This window comes from Schistocerca americana, chromosome 4 (genome assembly GCF_021461395.2).
Source record: "Schistocerca americana isolate TAMUIC-IGC-003095 chromosome 4, iqSchAmer2.1, whole genome shotgun sequence".
Taxonomy (NCBI): domain Eukaryota; kingdom Metazoa; phylum Arthropoda; class Insecta; order Orthoptera; family Acrididae; genus Schistocerca; species Schistocerca americana.
In genome coordinates this window covers 206,109,261-206,131,610 of record NC_060122.1, presented here as the reverse complement: position 1 = coordinate 206,131,610, position 22,350 = coordinate 206,109,261, and the positions used below count along the sequence as shown (strand labels likewise).

The window sequence follows — 22,350 nt, the reverse complement described above, 5'->3', positions numbered from 1 at the left end:
TGCCCCTTTGTCAATAGTTAATCACCTGTCTAAGAGAATCATTTCACATGAATGCTCAATGGTTTCTTCATTTGTGGTGGTAAACGGTTGTCCGGCTCCTTCATTGTGCGTAACGCTTGTGCGACCATTTAGGAATTTTTCAATCCATTCGTAGACACTCCGTTGTGGCAAAACATTGTTCCGGTACTGTACCGATACTCTTCGATGAATTTTGGCCCCTCATACACCTTCCGACCACAAAAAAATGGATCACTGAATGTTGCTCTTCTTTGGTGCCAATAGACAGCGAAGCAGCCATGATCAACAGCACAGCAGCGGTGACGAAACTAACCTAGCAGCTTGAAAATTGCAAAGATATAACAACAAATAAACAAAGCATGTGTCATCAACGTAAAATGACAGTACTACCAAAATAAATAAAGATAAAACTAAATTGTGTATAATAATTGACTTATCCTCATATAAACAAGCATTTTGGATTAAAATTCCGTGCCTGACTGCTGTAAGTCAAAACTGGTGGCACAGAAAGATCGTAAATATGTCTTCTCAGGATCATTGGGAGCTTTGTTAGCACGGCACCATGTTAGCATTTCTTTCCATTTGATTTGCTTATGGGGTGCGGGGGGGACAACTGCTTAAATACTTCTGTATGTGCTGAAATCAATCTAATCTGATATTCATGATTTATACATGAGGGATATGTAGGAGACTAAAGAATATCTGTAGAACTGTGGAACTTTGTAACTAGGCTTTCATGGGATAGTTGTTGTTTCTGTTAAAAAATCTGCTGATTCAGGTTTTTCACCATTTCCATAGTGCTCTTCCATGAGTCAGACAAACCTCTGACCATTCACAGTGCCCTTTTTTTTGTATACATTCAATATCCCATGTTAGTCCAGTTTGGTATCTCCGGGAGAGTTACATCTCCGTGCACTTAACAGGTATGTACATACTAGAACAGTTCATAATTCTGTTCATACTCTCCATGGTATACAGCTACTTCAAAGAAACTTTTAAAGAAACATAGATTACTGCATAATAAGTACAAAACAAATCATAGGGCTATAGACAGGGAGATGCTGAAGGAAGTATGTTGGCCTGTTAAGAGGGCAGTGCATGAAGCCTTCAATGATTACTGTAGCAGAATATTAGCTAAAGATCTCTCACAAACCAAAGAAATTCTGGCCATATGGAAAGACTTTCAATGGTACCAAAGTTAAGTGTCCAGAGACTCATGGATGAGATAAGGATTGAAACTACGGATAACAAAGTAAAAGCAGAAGTGCTGAACTCCTTTTTCAAATGTTCCTTTACAAATGAAAATCCAGGGATATTGCTACCAACTATATTCTCACACCACTCCAAAGACGAGTGATCTAGAAATTAGTAGGTATCGAGAAGCAGCCAAAATCCCTAGAATGGAACAAATCCCCAGAGCTCAGTAGAATCCCTGTCTTAATTCTGTACCAAATTTGTGGCTGAAATAGCCCCTCTTTTAACCATAGTCTACCATAGATCCCTCAAACAAAAGACCTGTGCCCAATATTTGGAAGAAAGCCCAGGTCACTGCAGTTGACAAGAGGATAATGGAAGTGACCACAAAACTGCTGTTCAATATCCTTGATATCTGTTTGTCATAGAATCTGATAACATGTTCTGTACTCAGTCTTAATGAGGCATGTCGAACAGAATTACCCTTCGTGCCATCCAGCACAGATTTAGAAAACATTGGCCATGCAAAACCCAGTTCACACTTTCCTCACATGACTTCCTGAAAGCCACGGATCAAGATGATCAGGTAGATGCAATATTTTTTGATTTCAGAAAAGCATTTGACTATATACTACAACTTTGCTTATTATCAAAAGTACATTTGTATGGCATATCAAGTGAAATTAGTGACTGGATTGAAGATTTGTTGGTAGGTAGGATGTAGCATGTTACCTTTGATGGTGGGTCATTGATGGATGCAGCAATAACTTCGGGTGTGCCCTTGGGAAGTGTCCTGGGAACCTTGCTGTTTTGCACACTTTGTCCTCAGTTATTTGTATTATGTATTCTAATCTCAGTCTTTCCATACAGTTTTTACCATTTACAGCTCCCTCTAGTACCACCTAAGTCATTCCCTGATGTCTTAACCCAGGTTCTACAATCCAGTGTTTCTCATATGTTCCTTGCCAGTTCTGCAGAGAACCTCCTTACACCTTACCTTATCAGCCTATCTAATTTTCAATATTATTCTGTAGCACCACATCCTAAACCCTTTGATTCTCTTCTGTTTTGGTTTTCCCACAGTCCATGATTCACTACCCTACAATACTGGTCTACAAACATACATTCTCTGAAATTTCTTCCTCAAATTAAGGCCAATGTTTGATACCAGTAGACTTTTCTTGGCCAGGAATGCCCTCTTTGCCCATGCTAGTCTACGTGTTATGTCCTCCTTGCTACGTCTGTCATTGGTTATTTCTTTTCCGAGGTAGCAGAATTCCATAACTTCATCGACATTGTTATCAGCAATTTTGATGTTAAGTGTTTTGTTATTTTCATTTCTGCAGATTCTCATTACTTTTGTCTTTTTCTGGTTTACTCTTAATACACAATCTGCACCTGTTAGACTGTTCATTCTCGATTGTGTAATTCTTCTTCACTTTCACTGAGGATAGCAATGTCATTAGCGAATCTTATCATTGATAACCCTCCACTCTGAATTGTAATCCCACTCTTTAACCTTTCTTTTATTTCCATCATTGCTTCAATGTGTAGATTGAACAATAGGGACGAAAGACTCCATTATTGTTGTCTTACACCATTTTTAATCCAAGCACTTCATTTGTGGTCTTCCAGTCTTATTTTTCCCTCTTGATTCTTGTGCATATTGCATATTACCAATCTTTCCTGATAGCTTGCTCCATTTTTTTCAGTATTTCGAACATCCTGCACTATATGACAATGCCAAACACATTTTTCTAGGTTGACAAATCCTATGACTGCATCTTGATTTTTCTTTAGTCTTGCTTCCATATCAAGTGCGGAGTCAGAACTGCCTCTCTGGTGCCTTTATCTTTCCTAAACACAAACTGATTGTCATCTAACAGATCCTCAATTTTTTTTCCATTGTTCCGAATATTATTCTTGTCTGGCCTTACTATCTTTGGAATTGTGTGGTTGATATTTTTCCAGAAGTTAGATGGTATTTAGCTACAGATTCTACATACCAACTTCAGTAGTTGTTTGGTTGTCATTTCTCCCAATAGTTTTAGAAGTTCTGATGGAATGTTATCTATTATTTCTGCCTTATTTGATATCAAGTCTTCCAAAGGTATTTTAAATTCTGACTCTAAAACTGGATCCCCTATGTCTCGCACATCAACTCCAACTTCTTCCTGTATCACAATCTTGTACTCCTCAGAGATGCCTCCTTTCATGTATGTACTCTTTGCTCTGCATTTAATACATTGGAATTCCTGTTGCACTCTTAATGTTCCCAAGCTTGCTTTTAATTTCACCAAAGAGTGTTTTGACTTCTTGATGTGCTGATTCAACCCTCCCGACTATAATTTCTTTTTCAATTTCTTCACATCTTTCCTGCAGCCATTTCGCATTGGCTGCCCTGCACTTCCTATTTATTTCGTTTCTAGGAGATATATATCGTGAAATTTTTGTACTTCCTTTCTCCGTCGATCAGTTGAAGTGTTCCTTCTGTTGCCTGAGGTTTCCTTGCAGTTACCATTCTTATACCTGTGTTTGTGTGTCCAGCAACTGTGATTGCCCTTTTTACAGATGTAGACTCCTCTTCAACTGAACTATCTACTCTGGTACTTCTGATTGCCATATCTACATCCTCAAGGAACTTCAAGTGTGTTTCATCATGCCTCGGTATTTCAGTATCCTACTTTCTTCTACTCTGATTCTTCTGGACAATTCTCTTAAACTTCAGTCTGTTGTTCATAATTACTGTATTGTGATCTCATTTTATATCTGCACCTGGGCACATTTTAAAATCCAGTATCTGATTTCGAAATCTCTGTTTGATCATGATGTAATCCAGCTGGAATCTTCCCATATCTCCAAGTCTTTTCCAAGTATACCTCCTTTTCTTGTGATTCTTGAACTGAGTATTTGCTATTACCATCTGAAATTTATTGCAGAACTCAGTTAGTCTTTCTCCTGTCTCATGCCTACTGCCAAGCCCATATTCTTTCTGTAACCTATTCGTCTATTCCTTCCCATACAACCGCATTCCAATGCCCCATGGTTATTAGATTTTAATCTGCCTTTACATACTGAGTTAACATTTCAATCTCCTCATATACTTTTTCTATATTTCCATCTTCTGTTTGTGATATTGGCATGTGTATCTGAACTACCATTCTTGGCATTGGTTTGCTGTCAAGTCTCATGAGAATGACTATTATTACTGAACCGTTCATACTAACTCACTTTCTGCCCTACTTTCGTATTCATAACCAATCGTACTCCCATTATACCATTGTCTGTTGCCGTTGATATTACTCTATATTTGGCTGATCAATTGTTTAGTAGACAAATCTAATATAACCTCATGTAATGAAGTACTGTCTGAAAGAAGCTGTAGAAATATGCTGTTGAGTCTTGATAAAATTTTGAAGTGCTGCATAGATTGGCAACTTACTTTAAATGTACATAAATGTAAAACTGTGCATTTTACAAAATGAAATAATTATAATGATATCCTATGACTATAATATCAAAGAGTCTTAATTAGAATCCTTCAACTCACACAGATACCCAGGTGTAACTCATGTAACAATCACGTAAGCTGATTTATAGAAGAAGCATGTGGCAGAATGCAGTTCTCTAGTGGAATATGAACGTTAGTTGGTTTGTAGATCAAAGTAACTAAACTACAAGGTTATCAGTTGAATATGAAGGAAGTGCAGTCAGTTTACAAAGGAGATGGCCTATTAATCAGTTGTGCGACCCATCCTAGAATATTGCTCAGATATGTACCAAATCAAAAAATGCAATAAGTGAAACAGGCAAAAAGGAATACAAACGTCTCAAAAATGAGATCGACAGGAAGTGCAAAATGGCTAAGCAGGGATGGCTAGAGGACAAATGTAAGGATGTAGAGGCCTATCTCACTAGGGGTAAGATAGATACCGCCTACAAGAAAATTAAAGAGACCTTTGGAGATAAGAGAACGACTTGTATGAATATCAAGAGCTCAGATGGAAACCCAGTTCTAAGCAAAGAAGGGAAAGGAGAAAGGTGGAAGGAGTATATAGAGGGTCTATACAAGGGCGATGTACTTGAGGACAATATTATGGAAATGGAAGAGGATGTAGATGAAGATGAAATGGGAGATATGATACTGCGTGAAGAGTTTGACAGAGCACTGAAAGACCTGAGTCGAAACAAGGCCCCCGGAGTAGACAATATTCCATTGGAACTACTGACGGCCGTGGGAGAGCCAGTCCTGACAAAACTCTACCATCTGGTGAGCAAGATGTATGAAACAGGCGAAATACCCTCAGACTTCAAGAAGAATATAATAATTCCAATCCCAAAGAAAGCAGGTGTTGACAGATGTGAAAATTACCGAACTATCAGCTTAATAAGTCACAGCTGCAAAATACTAACACGAATTCTTTACAGACGAATGGAAAAACTAGTAGAAGCCAACCTCGGGGAAGATCAGTTTGGATTCCGTAAAAACACTGGAACACGTGAGGCAATACTGACCTTACGACTTATCTTAGAAGAAAGATTAAGGAAAGGCAAACCTACGTTTCTAGCATTTGTAGACTTAGAGAAAGCTTTTGACAATGTTGACTGGAATACTCTCTTTCAAATTCTAAAGGTGGCAGGGGTAAAATACAGGGAGCGAAAGGCTATTTACAATTTGTACAGAAATCAGATGGCAGTTATAAGAGTCGAGGGACATGAAAGGGAAGCAGTGGTTGGGAAGGGAGTAAGACAGGGTTGTAGCCTCTCCCCGATGTTGTTCAATCTGTATATTGAGCAAGCAGTAAAGGAAACAAAAGAAAAATTCGGAGTAGGTATTAAAATTCATGGAGAAGAAATAAAAACTTTGAGGTTTGCCGATGACATTGTAATTCTGTCAGAGACAGCAAAGGACTTGGAAGAGCAGTTGAATGGAATGGACAGTGTCTTGAAAGGAGGATATAAGATGAACATCAACAAAAGCAAAACAAGGATAATGGAATGTAGTCTAATTAAGTCGGGTGATGCTGAGGGAATTAGATTAGGAAGTGAGGCACTTAAAGTAGTAAAGGAGTTTTGCTATTTGGGGAGCAAAATAACTGATGATGATCGAAGTAGAGAGGATATAAAATGTAGGCTGGCAATGGCAAGGAAAGCGTTTCTGAAGAAGAGAAATTTGTTAACATCCAGTATTGATTTAAGTGTCAGGAAGTCATTTCTGAAAGTATTCGTATGGAGTGTAGCCATGTATGGAAGTGAAACATGGACGATAAATAGTTTGGACAAGAAGAGAATAGAAGCTTTCGAAATGTGGTGCTACAGAAGAATGCTGAAGATTAGATGGGTAGATCACATAACTAATGAGGAAGTATTGAATAGGATTGGGGAGAAGAGAAGTTTGTGGCACAACTTGACCAGCAGAAGGGATCGGTTGGTGGGACATGTTCTGAGGCATCAAGGGATCACCAATTTAGTATTGGAGGGCAGCGTGGAGGGTAAAAATCGTAGAGGGAGACCAAGAGATGAATACACCAAGCAGATTCAGAAGGATGTAGGTTGCAGTAGGTACTGGGAGATGAAAAAGCTTGCACAGGATAGAGTAGCATGGAGAGCTGCATCAAACCAGTCTCAGGACTGAAGACCACAACAACAACAACAACAACAACAACAACATGTACCAAATGGGATTGGAAGGGGGTATTGCACATATTCAGAGAAGGGCATCATGATAGTTCACAGTTTTGTTTGACATGTGGGAGAATGTCAGAGAGATGCTGAAGAAACTGAACTGGCAGACACGTAAAGAGAGATGCAAATTATCCTGACAAAGCCTACTTATAAAGTTTCAAGAACCGTCTTTAGGGATTGTGAGGAAAAGATTAGATTAATTACAGCATGTGCAAAGGCATTTAAACAATCATTCTTCTTGCACTCCATATATGAGTGGAATGGTACTATGGTAAAATGGGAAATACCCTCTACGGGCACTTGACATTATTTTGCAGAGTATGGATGTAGATGTTGATGTGGATGTAAATCTCACCAAATGGTTAGAGAGTAACCGACAAGAAGCTGTGAATAATGATGTCTCCCATATAAATACGGCGCATGGCCTGAACTCTTCAATAAATGAAAGAGTTTTGTCTGTGAATGGTTCATTTAATTTTCGTCAGCAGCCAGCCAGACATTTGTCCGTTATACTTTTTCATACCTTGTTTCTTCTTACTTGTCTTTCTTGTGTTGTTTATAGTTTTTTTTATGTTAGTTATCAGTACACACTACAGCCTTAGTAGTTTGTTGTGGTGGTCACTTTAGCAGTGTAGAGCTTCATCTGCCTTTGTCCTCAGATGTGGTTCCTGTCATTGTGGTGTCTGAGCAACCTACTCTTACTTTTTTAACCTTCCCAAACCTAGTCAGTTCCTTCCCAGGTAACTGCTGTCATAATTTTAAATGTATATTTGTTAACTTAATTTTAATACACAAAAATTGTCATGAAGATGGTTTATGAGTTGTGCCCTGAAAAGAAAGCACCTCTGCTCCGTAATGAGATACTTTGATATGGGACCCATGGTAAGAAAGATGTGTAGATGATTTAAAATATTTTAAGACTATGTTATGGACTGTACATAAAGGAAATACAAAGGAGATAAAGTTACAGGTAATTAGATGTTCAGTATTTGCAGTAACTAAATAGGTAATGAAATTGTAGAACTGACAAAATACTGATGTAACTTCTCATCTTCTTCTGACACTGATCATGATGCTTACAGTCATCCTGAGTTTCCAGCTGGATGACCACCTCTGAGTGGCACAAGATTTCATAGATATAACTTGCCATCATCATAAGGTACTGCTGATGTACTGATTTGTCATGAAAGTGCTCCTCCCTTGATTCTGTCTCCTCATCCTCTGTGGCAGTGATTTGTTATGCCATCCATTCCCCAGCTGCATGCCTCTGTCCACTCCTTTATCCAAGTTCCTGGCCACGGCCTGATGAATGGCGTCTTAATGTTTCCTCTGCCACTGGAGGACAAAATTGAGGGTGCACATTCATGATCACAGATTCTGTTAACTGCTTGCAAGTGCTGTTGCTCTTTCAGTTATTGGGGCATGGTGTCTCATGCCTTGCTGAGTTGGTACCCAGTTTTTGCCCCAACTTGCTTTCAATTACCCCTCTTAATGATACTATCCCAGAACCTGGAGTCTTGTCATATTTCATTGTATTCCAGACAGTGTCCAGCTACTGCAGATTTACTGACTGATCCCAGCCTAGTGTGGCGCTGGTGTGCCACACATTGAACTTCCTTTTTTCTGGTTGTTTGGCCAATGCATAACATGCCACACTCAAAAGTGATGTTGTAGATACCAGGCTTTCAAAAGCATAAGTTGTTCTTTGCACTGGCAAATAGACTGCTTGTCAGGTGACGGGTCTTGCCATTTCTAGTGACTGGATCCAGTGGCAAGTTTATTTAGAAGTCTGCTGATCTTCACAGAGATAGTCCTGAGTATAGGGTATGTATGCTAACATCTGTGGTTTGTTCTATTCTGTTTCTTCTTTCTGCTTGAAGGCAGGTTGATGTTACACACATTTGATCTGGGCAATCTTTGTGAAAGATGTTAAACTGATAGTTTGATATTTTTCACACCTGTCAACACTTGCTTTCTTTGGGATTGGAGTTGTTATATTCTTCTTGAAGTCTAAGGATATTTCACCTGTCTCATACATCTTGCTCACCAGATGGTAGAGTTTTGTCAGGGCTGGCTCTCCCAAGGCTGCCAGTAGTTCTAAGAGAATGTTGTCTACTCCTGAGTCCTTGTTTCAGCTTAGATCTTTCAGTGCTCTGCCAAACTCTTCTCGCAATATCATATCTCCCATTTCATCTTCATCTACATCCTTTTCCATTTCCATACCGAGCGAGGTGGCGCAGTGGTTAGCACAATGGACTCGCATTCGGGAGGACGACGGTTCGATCCCGTCTCCAGCCATCCTGATTTAGGTTTTCCGTGATTTCCCTAAATCATTTCAGGCAAATGCCTTTGAAAGGGCACGGCCGATTTCCTTCTCAATCCTTCCTTAACCTGAGCTTGCGCTCCGTCTCTAATGACCTCGTTGTCGACGGGACGTTAAACACTAACCACCACCACCATTTCCATAATATTGCCCTCAAGAACATTGCCCTTGTATAGACCCTCTATATACTCCTTCCACCTTTCTGTCTTCCCTTCTCTGCTTAGAACTGGTTTTCCATCTGAGCTCTTGATAATCATGCAAGTGGTTCTCTTTTCTACAAAGGTCTCTTTAATTTTCCTGTAGGCAGTATCAATCTTACACTTACATCCTTACATATATGCTCTAGCCATCCATGCTTAGCAATTTTGCACTGCCTGTTGATCTCATTTTTGAGACATTTGTGTTCCTTTTTGCCTGCTTCATTTACTGCATTTTTATATTTTCTCCTGTCATCAATTAAATTCAATATCTCTTGTGTTACCGAAGGATTTCTACTAGCCTTCATCTTTTCACGTACTTGATCCTCTGCTGCCTTCACTATTTCACCTCTCGAAACTACCCATTCTTCTTCTACTGTACCTCTTTCCCCCATTCTCGTCAGTCATTCCCTAATGCTCTCTCTGAAACTCTCTACAACATCTGGTTCTTTCAGTTTGTCCAGGTTCCATATCCTTAAATTCCCATATTTTTGCAGTTTCTTCAGTTTTAATCTACAGTTCATAACCAATAGATTGTGGTCAGTGTCCACATCTGCCCCTGGAAATGTCTTACAATTTAAAACTTGGTTCTTAAATCTCTATCTTACCATTATGTAAGCTATCTGAAACCTTCTAGTGTCTCCACATATACATCCTTCTTTCATGATTCATAAACCAAGTGCTAACTATGATTAAGTTATGCTCTGTACAAAATTGTACCAGGCGGCTTCCTCTTTCATTCCTTACACCCATATTCCAACCCTGCTTTTATTATTGTTGATGTTCATTGTACAAGCGTAACCTTATATGGAGGCACTACCTATCCTCTCCAACTGGTCGTCCAATTGCAGTGTCATTGGCAAAATTCATAGTTTTTATTTCTTCTCCCTGAACTTGAATTCCCATTCCAGATGCCTTCTTTGTGTCCTTTACAGGTTGTTCAATGTGTTGTTTGAATAATATTGGGACAGGCTACAACCTTGTCCTACTCCCTCTTCAACTACTGCTTCCCTTTCATTATCTTTGACTATTTATTACTGCAATGTGGTTTCCATACAAGTTGTGAATAATCTTTTTTTCCTGTATTTTGTCAATGTTACCTTCAATATTTCAAAGAGTGAATTCCACTCAGCATTGTCAAAAGCTATCTCTAAGTCTACATATGCTATAAATATAGGTTTGCCTTTCTTGAACTTAACTTCTAAGATAAGTCGTATGGTCAGTATGATCCCGTGTGGTCCTAAATCTCATCAGAACCCAAAGCAATCTTCCCTGGGATTGGCTTTTACCAGTTTTCTCATTCTTCTGTAAATAATTTCTGTCAGTATTTTATAAATGTCATATGAAACTGGTAGTGCAGTAATATTCATGCTTGTCAGCACCTGCCTTCTTTGGAATTGAAATTGCTACATGCTTAGTGAAATTTGAGGTTATTTTGTCTTCCTCATATATTTTGGGCAACAGGCAGAATGGTTTTGGCACTACTGGCTCTCCAGAAAGAGCTCAATAATTCTGAAGTCTTCCATTCCAGAGTCCTTGTTTCAAATTTGGTCTTTCGGTGTTTCATCTTATCTTCATCTACTTTATCTTACTGTTGTATAATACTTCTTCAAGTTCGTTTCCTGTATATAGCCCTTCTATGTATTCTTCCCACCTATTAGTTTTCCCTTCTTTGCTTATCACTAGTTTGGCATCTTATACAGCTGCTTCTCTTTTATCCAAAATATCACTTTGATTTTCCTAGGTAACATCTGTCTTTCATCTCTCTTCTGTAAGCTTGCATTTGTCGTTTTGCCATTCCTGCTAAATCATTTTTCACTTTCTGTCAATCATTTGTAGATGTGTCTAATCACTTTTGCTTGCTTCATTTGCTGCATTTGTGTATTTTCTCCTTTCATCAATGAAATTTAATATCTGTTGTGTTATCCACATATTTCTATAGGGACTTGTCTTTTTGCATATTAAGATTCCCTGCTGCCTTCACTGTTTCCTCTCAAGGCTGCTGATTCTTCTTCTGTTGTATTCTTTTCCTTCTTTTCAGTCAATCATTGCATAATGCTCCCTTTGAAACTCTCATAAACCCCTGCTTCTTTCGATTATTTCAGGTCCCAGTTTTAATCTGCAGGTCATACATAACCAGTAAATCATGGTCAGTGTAAAATCTGATTCATCATTGCATAATCTTTCTGAAACCATCCAGTGGCTGCAGGTCTCCTCCACATAGACAACTTCCTTTCATGATTCTTAAACCAAGTATTAGCTCTGATTAAATTAATTAAGGCCTGTGCCAAATTCTACCAGGCATCCTTAGTACTAACAAATATAGTCTCTCATCACATTTAAATTTATTTAAATTTTTGTCTCCATTAAGTATCTGAAATTATTATTTTATCTCAGCATACATTATTTCAATCTCGTCATCATATGCAGAGCTAGTAGGCATACAAACTTAAGCATTCATGTTTTCTTATTCAGTATTAGACCTGCTTCTTCTTTCCCCATGACCGCATTTATAACCCTGTTCAGACCTGACAAGAATCCCTGCTCTTCCTGCCACCACACTTCACTACTTACCACTGTATGTGACTTCAACTTATCCATTTGCCTTTTTAAATTCTTCAACTTACCTACCCTATTAAGGGCTCTAATGTTCCATGTTCTTTACATGTTGAATGGCAGTTTTGTTTTTTCTGACAACAACAGCCTCCTGAATAGCTCCTGCTTGGAGGTCTGAGTGAGGGACTATCTTAGAACTGGAATATTTTATCCAAGAGGATACCATTATCTTTGAGCAGTATAGTAGAGCTGCATGCCCTCAAGAGAAATAACTGTGAGGTTCTCCATTCCTTTCAGTCTCTTCCAGTACTAACGTAGAAAGGCCTGTTGACTAATTTTACAAGGCAGAACATACAATCATCCACTACTCCACTGCTGCTCGTACAACTACGGAAAAGGCTGCTGCCCCTCTTCAGGGATCATAGGTTTATCTGGCCTCTGCAGAGATACCCCTTTGATGTGGTTACACCTGTGTTAACGGGTATCTGGCAAACACATGACTGAGTATGGCTCATGCTGCAATTTTATCAACATATTAGCCACATCTCGTTTAAAAACTGGACTTATTTCGTACAAGAGCAATGTATAGACATCTGTGACCTGCCCCTTGACTGGTGCTGCCTTCTGTTGTCAATTTCTCAATTATTTCAGAAGAAACATCAGCAAACATAACAGTTGATTTCATGAATGGCTGAGCAAACTTGATCACATTGATGTAATTCCTTGTGTGTATTCATTAGGTTTCACAGTTTTTCTTTGTTTCTGCTACAACTACATCACATTTGTTGAGTGAGCAAGAAATTTTCAAAGTTCAGAAGGAAGAAATTACTCAATAACTCACCTCTCACTTTTTCTTGGGAGGATAATGATACTTCTTCATCATTATTTTAATATTTGTAATCTGTCGAAGAACTGAAGTAAGTATGAAGAATAAATCTTGAAGCTTGGTCAGTTTTAGTATCTATTACTCTTGAAGATGCATCAGTTGCATGTGTGCCAGTAATGCTTTAAATAACGTCGTAAATGGCCAGTTTCCTGGGCCCAATATTCTTCTAAGTGATTGGTCTCCAAAGTGTTAAGCTGGTCTCAGAGATTCCCAGAAATAATGGGTACAAAGTTAGTTGCCTAGAAAATAATGGTAATACGCACACATCGAAGACACTTCTAATTTCATCGAAGATGTATCTAGAATTGACACCCTGTCGTTATGCAATGCATAAATGACATATACAACAGTTTCCTGTAGTTAATTTTCCAAATATTGTGCTGTAGGAGCTGTCTCACACCATGAAAGTTTTGTTTTCTTTCACTGAATAGTTCTGTTTATTTTGTAAATTATCCATTTGATAAGAATTGTAGGTTTATTGTCATGCATTTCTCTTTCTTTATTTCAGGGTATCAGGTCAATGCAAGATCATGGACCAAAGAAAATACTGCATCATAAACGAAAGAAACCAAACCAGCGAAAGAAAGTTTTCAAGAAGCCGCGTGATAATGAACATTTGGCGGATGTTCTTGAAACTTATGAAGATAAATGAAACTACTGGTAATTATTTATGGTTCAGTGTATTTTGGTACATATTTTTGTATTTACACAAAATAGCAGTTTTATATACATGTGGAAAAAAGTAAAATATACTGAGAAATAAGTGTGGAGTTCTCACTGAAAATTAATGACAAAATTGCTGTAAGTAAGAGGCGCAAAGAAGCTAAATTGGGTGCAGATTTACACTAGTATATCAAATTCATCTGAAAGTGGAGCATGACCACAGCCACAGCAGTCAGAGACAGTGTTCAAGTGTGTTTTTCTACTTCAAAAAATGTCTTTTGGCTGACAGCATAAGTGTAAGCTGTCTTTTTGTTGTGCCTCTCTACAACTCAGCATCTCCTCTCGATGATGAGTGGCAATCTGTTCTTTTCATAATATTGAAATTTTTTATAATCATGTTGTGTAATCTGAAAATATTAAATGGAAGGAAGATTAAAGGAAAATTAAAGTTTAACATGCCAATTGGCAATATGGTCATTAGAGACATAGCAGAAGCTTGGATTGTGTCAAGGATGGGAAAGGATATCGGCTCTGGCCTTTCAAAGAAATTGTTGCAGCATGTGCCTAGAGTGATTAAGGGAAACTATGGAAAGCCTAAATCTGGATGGTTGGACACAGATATGAACTGTCGCCCTCCTGAATGCAAGTCCAATGTTATAACCACTGTGCCAACTAACGTAGTAAAATGCAGACTTATTTAAAATATATGGGGAAATTCCTTTAAGCTGAGGAAAGGAAGAAAGTGGGGGAGGTCATCAACTGCTACTTTGATGCAGTGTGCATGTTTTGTATTTTACATAAAAAGGAAAATTCCATACCAAAATTGGTTAAATTTATAGGCACAGAGAGAGATTGTTGCCCAGTAGTCACCTTTGTCCGTATCACACAGTCTGAATAGAAAATCATATTTTGTTCACAGTAGGAAATAATCTGCATTTCAAATAAAATACATATTCATTTATTCACAAAAAAGTAGTACACTGAATTATTTTGATTCATACACACATTCATGTTTTGACAAAACATCACAACTGGTTACATGTAGTGCTTTTTCTTTCTTTTATTTCAGTTGTAGGTTGATACACAAGAATTTGCGTAATCATTGAAAATCACATGTTAATGTTCACTGAAACATAGCTTCTGAAATTACAGTTTTCCAGTGCAGATCAGTTTGTAACAAAGGAGAATACTAGTCATCCTCATTACGGTCGGAGGAAGGCAATGGCAAACCACCTCCATTAGGACCTTGCCTAGTAAGGCGGCGCGGTTCTCCCGCGTCGCTCCCCTACGCTCTGTAAAGAAGTATGGGACTCATCATCATCATCATTGATGTCGAGAGTCAGTACTCTGGTTCATCACATGTCACTTTTTCTGATGGCGATCTCATGTCTTTGGATATTGAGATTGAACCAGAAAATTTCAATATTCACTTTCTTGGCCTACTAACATAATTATTTGATAATATAAATACTTCATATGTGGAGGAGATTTATTATCATTTATAGTTGTTATTGACAACTTTTAATGAGACATTGCTCTGTAAAATTCAGCTCTATTTATTGTGATAAATGATTCCAAATATTGTCTGATAACAGTAGATGTTAAGTGGATTGTAAATGGAGGTGCAGATAACAAATTTGTGGTTTTGGAAAGGAATTCAATTGCGAAGAGAAGTAAATGCAGTCTTTATGACAGGCGACACTCATGTTATGTAGCCCTGCAATAAAAACAACTTCCACTCAAACTAAACACATGGTTACATTAATCAGAAAGATTCAGTAATGGGAATAATCCTGTATTTTTAAATTAAATTGAGCATTGAATGTCACACATGGCTGAGAAGGAAGCCATTTTTTAATCTGGATGAGTAAACAATACCTTTATTGTCAGCATGTCAGATTGAGTGGCTTCAATGCCACACCATAAAAAATTTAGGAATTCAGAAAATGTGCATTGCAGTCTTGTCAGTGTCATTGTGGAAATGACTTGCCTATATCTGCTTGGTCCTTTTGTTTGAGGGTTTGTGCAACAAAGATAGAAAGCAGTTTTCAAATGTATTGAAAAGGCCATTGCATTGGCATTTAGTGGCTGCTTCATGTCTACTAATATCCTTAACTGCCACCAGGCACCACCCCTGTCTGATCTCATTCATTCTGCAGCAATAGCATATTGAATGTGGTTGTAGCAAGAGCTGCATCTAAAGTTTAAATGGCAGAAAGTTGATAGGAATGTTATGCAATCAAAGATTTGTATTCTGCAGAAGAAACTGCTTCGGAAACACTTCAAGATCCTCATAGAGCTCCTGGTGAATCTAGTGTCTCATGCTGCATGTTTCCAATGGCATTAAGTTTTCAAAGATGGGAGAGGGAGTTTTAAGCTGAAAGGGAGGAGGGCCCTCCAGCACTGTCCTTACTGACATTGCAATCTACAGTTCAGCAGCAGTTGTGCACGAGGAATCTCATGTGACTGGTAGACAACTAACAAATATGCTGGCAATTTCAGCAGGAAGTGCTAACACCATTTTGAAGGATTCTTTAAACATGTCACTATTGTGTGCTCACTGGATTGACAAAGTTCTGACTACTGACTCGAAACAGAACACAGTTGACAATCACATCTGTGGAAACAATGTGCCCAAGATGAAGGGGACAGTTAGTGGAAAACCATCATCACTGCTGATGACTCTTGTGTCAATTTTTAAGACCCTGAAAAGAAAAGACAGAATGCAGAGTCGGTTCAAAAGGGACAGCCTTTCCCAAGAAAAAGTGTACATGCAGAAATCAGCAAATAAGGCTTTATTGATTGCATTTTTTAAATCATCACAGCATGGTATACACACTTCAAGTTCTCAGAGCTTGGACAGTAAATGCAGAATTCTGCAAGAATGTGCCAGTAATTGTTGGAAGACCATATCCCAAAGAAATGGAGGGAACTTCATGGGAAGTGAAAACTGCACCATTACAATGAGTGGCTTCATGTTGCAGCAGCTGTTATGATGTTTTTAGCCAGAATGGGCATTTGTGCAGTCCCACAGCCCTGTGTAGCCCTGAGGTTGTCCCAAGTGACATTTTGTTGTATCTTGCTGTGAAAAAGGATCTCAAAGGATGTTGATTTAGATCTGAAAATCATGTATTGAAGGCTTTAGAGGCGATTTTGAAGTGGTCATCAAGAAATGGATTGGAGGATGTTTTCCAAAAGTGAATGAGACGATGGGACAAGTGCAACACTCTTAATGGTGGCTATATTGAAGGGGAAAATATTGAGTTTGAGTGAGTATTTGGTAATAAAGTTCTTTTCAGAATCTGTCTCAGTCTTTGTTGAATGCACGTCGTATTTTTGGTTTCACGTGTAAATGTACAACTTAAAAGACTACTCTGAAGACATGTTAATTATACCATTTCATTTGTATTGTTGTGACTCTTTCTATTGTAAGGCATCAGTGGCACATCACCAAATTTTGCAATCCTTATCTCAGTAGTGTATCTTGTTTTCATTCTGTGACTGAATAGGCACTTGTAATTCAGTTCAATATGTAGGCTAACATGTCTTCTGTTACATTCATTAAATAGTGATTGATCACAGCCCAAATGCTGAAGCCTGTTGCAAATTGTTTTGGTTGTTTATTGTAGTACACACAAATTTCTCACAGTAGCTGATATTTGTATCCACAGATTTGCACCAACATATTGCATTGACTACCACATAAAAATAAGGCACACCCACCCATTGTCAGCTACTATAGACTTTTCTGCCTTAACTTAGATGACATGTATAATAGTAAACATTTCACTGTTTAGAGGTTTCTAAAAGAAAAAGTAGGTTTTTCTAAAAGAAAAAATGGGTTTAAGACATTAAATATTTTAAGTTTGTGGAACTGTTACCAGATTGTTAATAGTAGTGATTTCAGGGTGATCCCACAAAATATTTATATGCAAATTACAAGCTTCTTTTGTGCATTTTTAATGTTGCTGTACACCAGGCTGGAAGAAAAAAGTTCACTTTTATTGCTGGTTTGTACATTTATTACTCAAGAATAATTATTTCTCGTACATAACTGTATCGCCTAGGTATTGTTGTGATTTTAATGTACTTAATGTCTTTATTTCTGTTCAGTAACAACAGGAGTATTTTAAAAGGTTCCACAGTACAGCTCACCACAGAACCTACTGTGACTCGTCATATCAGAAACTTCGCTGAAGTTTCTGCCTACCACTCAGCAGTATATTGTACTTTCCATTTTTAGGTTAAGAAGTGCAGTTGGTACAGTACTTCTCATGGAAACAACACGACAGTTCAGTCCTTGGGAAGAGCACTGTCACTTTTTCCCCGAGAATAAGCACGTAGTCCAAGACCTGTACTTTTTCCACCAAGGACTCTGTCCAGTAGTGACTGCTTACTGCGCCGTCGCAGACCAAGGACTTCACGACACACCTCATGGAATGCATCTGCTACTTGGGTTACTTGCTCTGCTGCTGTCACTTCACCAAACCAGCATTCAAAGTCCTTTGCCAGGATTTCACCTGTATTGGATAAAGACTGATAAATTCAAGAAACTGGAATTATTGTTTGGTTTAAATTTATATATGTTCTGTGTGCATTGGAATGTGTTAATAATAATAAAAATAATAATAATAATAATAATAATAATAATAATGTGATTTTTTTTTTAAGTTTCTGCAAATGAATTTCTATGAAAAACATAAATATCTCTCTCTCTCTCTCTCTCTCTCTCTCTCTCTCCCCCCCCCCCACCCCACTCCCTCCCTCCCCCCGCCCCTCCTTCCTTCCTTCCTTCCTCTCTCTCTCTCTCTCTCTCTCTCTCTCTCTCTCTCTCTCTCTCCCTCTCCCTCTCCCTCTCTCTCCCCCTCTCCCCCCTCCCTCCCCCACCCCTCCTTCCTTCCTCCCTCTCTCTCTCTCTCTCTCTCTCTCTCTCTCTCTCTCTCTCTCTCAAAAAAACTATCAATCCCTAGACAGGATATGAAAATTAGAAAGTCGGAGTTACCAGATGCACCCAATGGTTGAGCAGCCCCATAAAATGTTCAGGGTATACACATGGTTATAGTGAAATTACTGCAGTTACTCTTAATAGATTCTGTACAGTAGTATAGGATACTATACTACAAAATCTGCCGGAAGATGTCATAACTTCAAACTATTTAAGGTGCAGAAAAATGCACATAGTGGCATGGAAGGTCACACACAAAGGAAACATGGCTTGTTCTAAACATAACATATTCTGTAACATACATGAGTAGAGCTTGTATGCTGGTGATCAGCATACGCACACAAAAGGTAAGCATCAAATCCTCTGAAACCTATGTTCTTGGCCTGAAAAAGTGAATTGAGGTAAAAACATGTGATTTTTATGAATTTTCATTTGGGGACATCAGATGGCCATAAGGGCAAGAGAGAGAGAAGTTTTGGAAATGTGAAGGTGGTCAGTAAACAGATCGACCATGTATTTACATTTAATTTGAAATTTTGTGTTAACTACATCTTCTCGGATGGAAAATGATAAATCACGTAGTTAAAATGGTAATGAAAGACAGTCAGAGAGAATTTAAAACACAGTTGTGCTGACAGTACAGGTTAGTGCAGCACTGAGATGGTAAAGTGAATGTTGCTTCTCTCCGAACAGTATTAATAGTGGTTGTTAGCTGCTATATTCATGTAGAACACTTTACTTCTTTATACTCCCAACCTACTGTTGTTTGAAAGAGAAACCAATACACTTTATAAATAATATGTTTCAGTCTACAGTCAATTTTACTTTGCTTACTGGCTACTGGTTCTGATACAAAAAAATAAAAAAGTTGTTGCTGGTAGACTAAACCATGTACTGCTTTACTGTACTTGATACAGACACTGACGACCCAGCACATTGTGACCATTAGCTCAATAGTGTGTGTGCTAGGTTTCTAGAGGTATCTCAGAGGTGTTCCATCTGGTTCAGATCAGGCAAATTTGGTGGTGGGGGACTTTAATTTAGTAGTATATGTAGAAGTCATTACTGGTTTTGTTCAGTGATCATGTCCGGCCCTGGTAGCTGAGTGGTCAGTGCGACAGAATGTCATGCCAAACGGCTCGGTTTTGATTCCCTGGTGGTTTGGAGATTTTCTCCGTCCAGCGACTGGGTGTTGTGTTGTCCTTATCATCAACATTTCGTCCCTATCAACACCCAAGTCGCTGAAGTGGCGTCAACTCGAAAGACTTGCACTAGGTGACCGGTCTATACTACGGGAGACCCTAGCCACATGGCATTTCCATTTTCAGTGATCATCATCGCATGACAATGTCAACAGTCTTCATAATAGAATTGTGCCCATATTATGATGTTGACTGAATGAAACCACTCATGACATAATAAGTGTTACCTCAACACAGCTCTGGTGGCTGCTAGTTTTAACATTAATCTTCTGTGGAGCACAAGATGATCAAGATTATTCATTGCAGCTGTAATTGATGATGTCATTGAGGCAACAGGGAAACACATGGCAGTCATCTGCTGAAGAGCACCGTGTTCGATGATATACGCTGAATAGTGTGATCAGAAATGCTTGGGCCAGCACTAACCAGCATTGTAATCTGTTGTCAGATATGCCACAAGCCATGGCCTGTCTTCCTGTACAAATCAGGCAAGCCTTTGTCATACACATTCTGTGATGAGGTGTGGATATCCAGCAGCATGTTGCCTACTTCTAGTTTCACTGTCTTTCAACTGCCTTTCATACATGCACATAACAATGGTATGTGAACAGCCAACCAGCTTTGCCATTTCAAAATGCTCACTCCCAGACACAGAACCACAACAAATTTCCTGTTGTCAAAGTTGCTTATATCAATTGATTTTTCCGTATGCGGTCCATGTCCTTGCTAGAATGATTCCCTATGCATTTCTGCTCCATTTATGTTCTTGCTATCCCTCATCATATACCTGCAAACACTACACGGCTTCATTCAGTCTCGCGGTGGGCTGTGGTTGTAACTTGTTGTCCCATCAGTATCTACATGCTCAGTACAGAGAGATTGCTATAGCTTCAAAAGAATATGTCTAATCTTGGAGCAACGGTGGTTTCCATGCGACAACATAATTTTGAAAAGTAAGTTCAGGCTTAGCTCCTTATTTGTGTACATTGTAGATGTCAAGTTGAGTGTCGGCATCTCTGTTCATATACCTTGCATTAACTAAGTACAGTAGTATGAAATGAAGTATCACATAGATCTAATTTCAGTTGTATTGAAATTGTGCTGTAAGATTTCCTTTGACCTGCTGATTAGGCTTTTCATGTAATGTTACACAATTCGTTCTTCAGTGTTGCAAGACTGTGGAGTTGAGTTTAATTAACAGTTTCTGATTATATTGTTCAGAACTATTATAATCACATGTGGACTGGAGAAGAGTTGAAATGGCAGAATGAGTGTGGGTGCATGTTGACAATAATTTTGTCACTCTTCAAATGAATCCTATAGATCTGGTATGAGTTACTAGTTTGTACACCACACCCGTGTCATTTATTTTTGACATATGCATGTAACGTTCAACTGGAATATGTATGAGACTGTTTTCAACATAAAGAAATCCTCAGATATATTTCTGCATTGTGAACTATAATATCTTTAAATATTCATAGGTACTTAAGAAAATTAACAAGAAAAAAATGTCACAGAATAGTAATTCTACCTCTTAATGTTTCAGTAGTCGTAGTCTACGTTATGTCATAAAGTGATATTTTTTCTAGACCTTTTTTATAACTGTACAAAAACGTTAGAAGTAGGAATGAAAAGTGCCCCAGTGCAAGGCATAATGTTTCATAACGTGCCACAAAACGTTATATATATAATTTAACAGCTTGAAAGTGCACAGAACTACCTAATCAGTGAAACAAAGTAGGCTGTTCATGAGCAGCATTGTGTGGTATAGTCAATGCCCAAACCGTGGCGCCTGCAGCTGTGTGGCCGTGGTCTTTATGTCATACAGCCGACGGCCAGCACGCTCCGCTTATACACAGCTCTGCACAGCTGTACAGTGCAGGTGCGGGCCTCAGACACTGAGTGCCTCCGCACTGTCATGGCAACCTCGGCCAGCGTCCTCCCCGAGAGATAGTTACGTGAGGCCGCGCTGCCAATCATAACAGGACACGACAAGCGGACTCGGTTACGGAGGGCATATTCCTCCGCCACTCGCCCTATATAGCCGCATACGCCGCCGTGCCTGGGAATCTCGTGTTGGGCTACCTACTTGCTACGTCGACGTCGCACCCAGGAACGACGCTACGCTGTCCTACGACTGTTTACCATACCGGACTTGGACTCTGCAGCCCAGTTGCTGCTTGATCAAGCACCAAGTTGTGTTAGTATTATGGAACTGTTGGCAATAAACAGAATTTGGACCTCACGCCAATCATTATTTGTTGTTTTCTCCAATTACAGATACAACAAATTGGACGAATAGATGGGGATTATTTTTACTCTGTGAATCAGATTTCTCATCTCTCTGTGTTCTTCAGATTTAATCCACAAGATTAAGCATGTGCCAAGAATAATGCATTGAAGATATCAGTATGGATTAACTACAGCACAGTGATCAGCTGTAGCTAGAAGACTGATGTAACGTGTAAGAACAATTGTTTGCCTTTTACAACCTAGCGAATCTACTGTAGCTGCACACTGTATCAGAAATGGTTACTCCACGGAACATGATAATGTTAAAATCTCGACCTTCACATCAAATTTCTCGGTTAAAGTATCAATGAAGCTGTGAGAATAGCAACTTCTTTGTCAACAGGACATTACCTAATCTTCCTTCCATCCTTCCTTCCTCTCTCTCT

The 22,350-nt window shown here is 38.8% G+C and overlaps 2 protein-coding genes across 2 annotated transcripts in view; one reads left to right on the top strand and one right to left on the bottom strand.

Moving 5' to 3' along the window:
- Window positions 1-18,140, top strand: part of LOC124612480 (general transcription factor IIE subunit 2) — a 70,560-nt gene extending 52,420 nt beyond the window's left edge. Inside the window, exons 6-7 of the mRNA XM_047140713.1 lie at window positions 13,368-13,519; window positions 17,766-18,140. Coding sequence (XP_046996669.1) covers window positions 13,368-13,511 — 144 coding nt within the window. The 3' untranslated portion in view covers window positions 13,512-13,519; window positions 17,766-18,140. The remainder of the gene's footprint in view (window positions 1-13,367; window positions 13,520-17,765) is intronic.
- LOC124612481 (ras-related and estrogen-regulated growth inhibitor-like) overlaps window positions 14,465-22,350 on the bottom strand; it is a 217,487-nt gene continuing 209,601 nt past the window's right edge. The window contains 1 exon segment of the mRNA XM_047140714.1: window positions 14,465-18,042. Coding sequence (XP_046996670.1) covers window positions 17,816-18,042 — 227 coding nt within the window. The 3' untranslated portion in view covers window positions 14,465-17,815.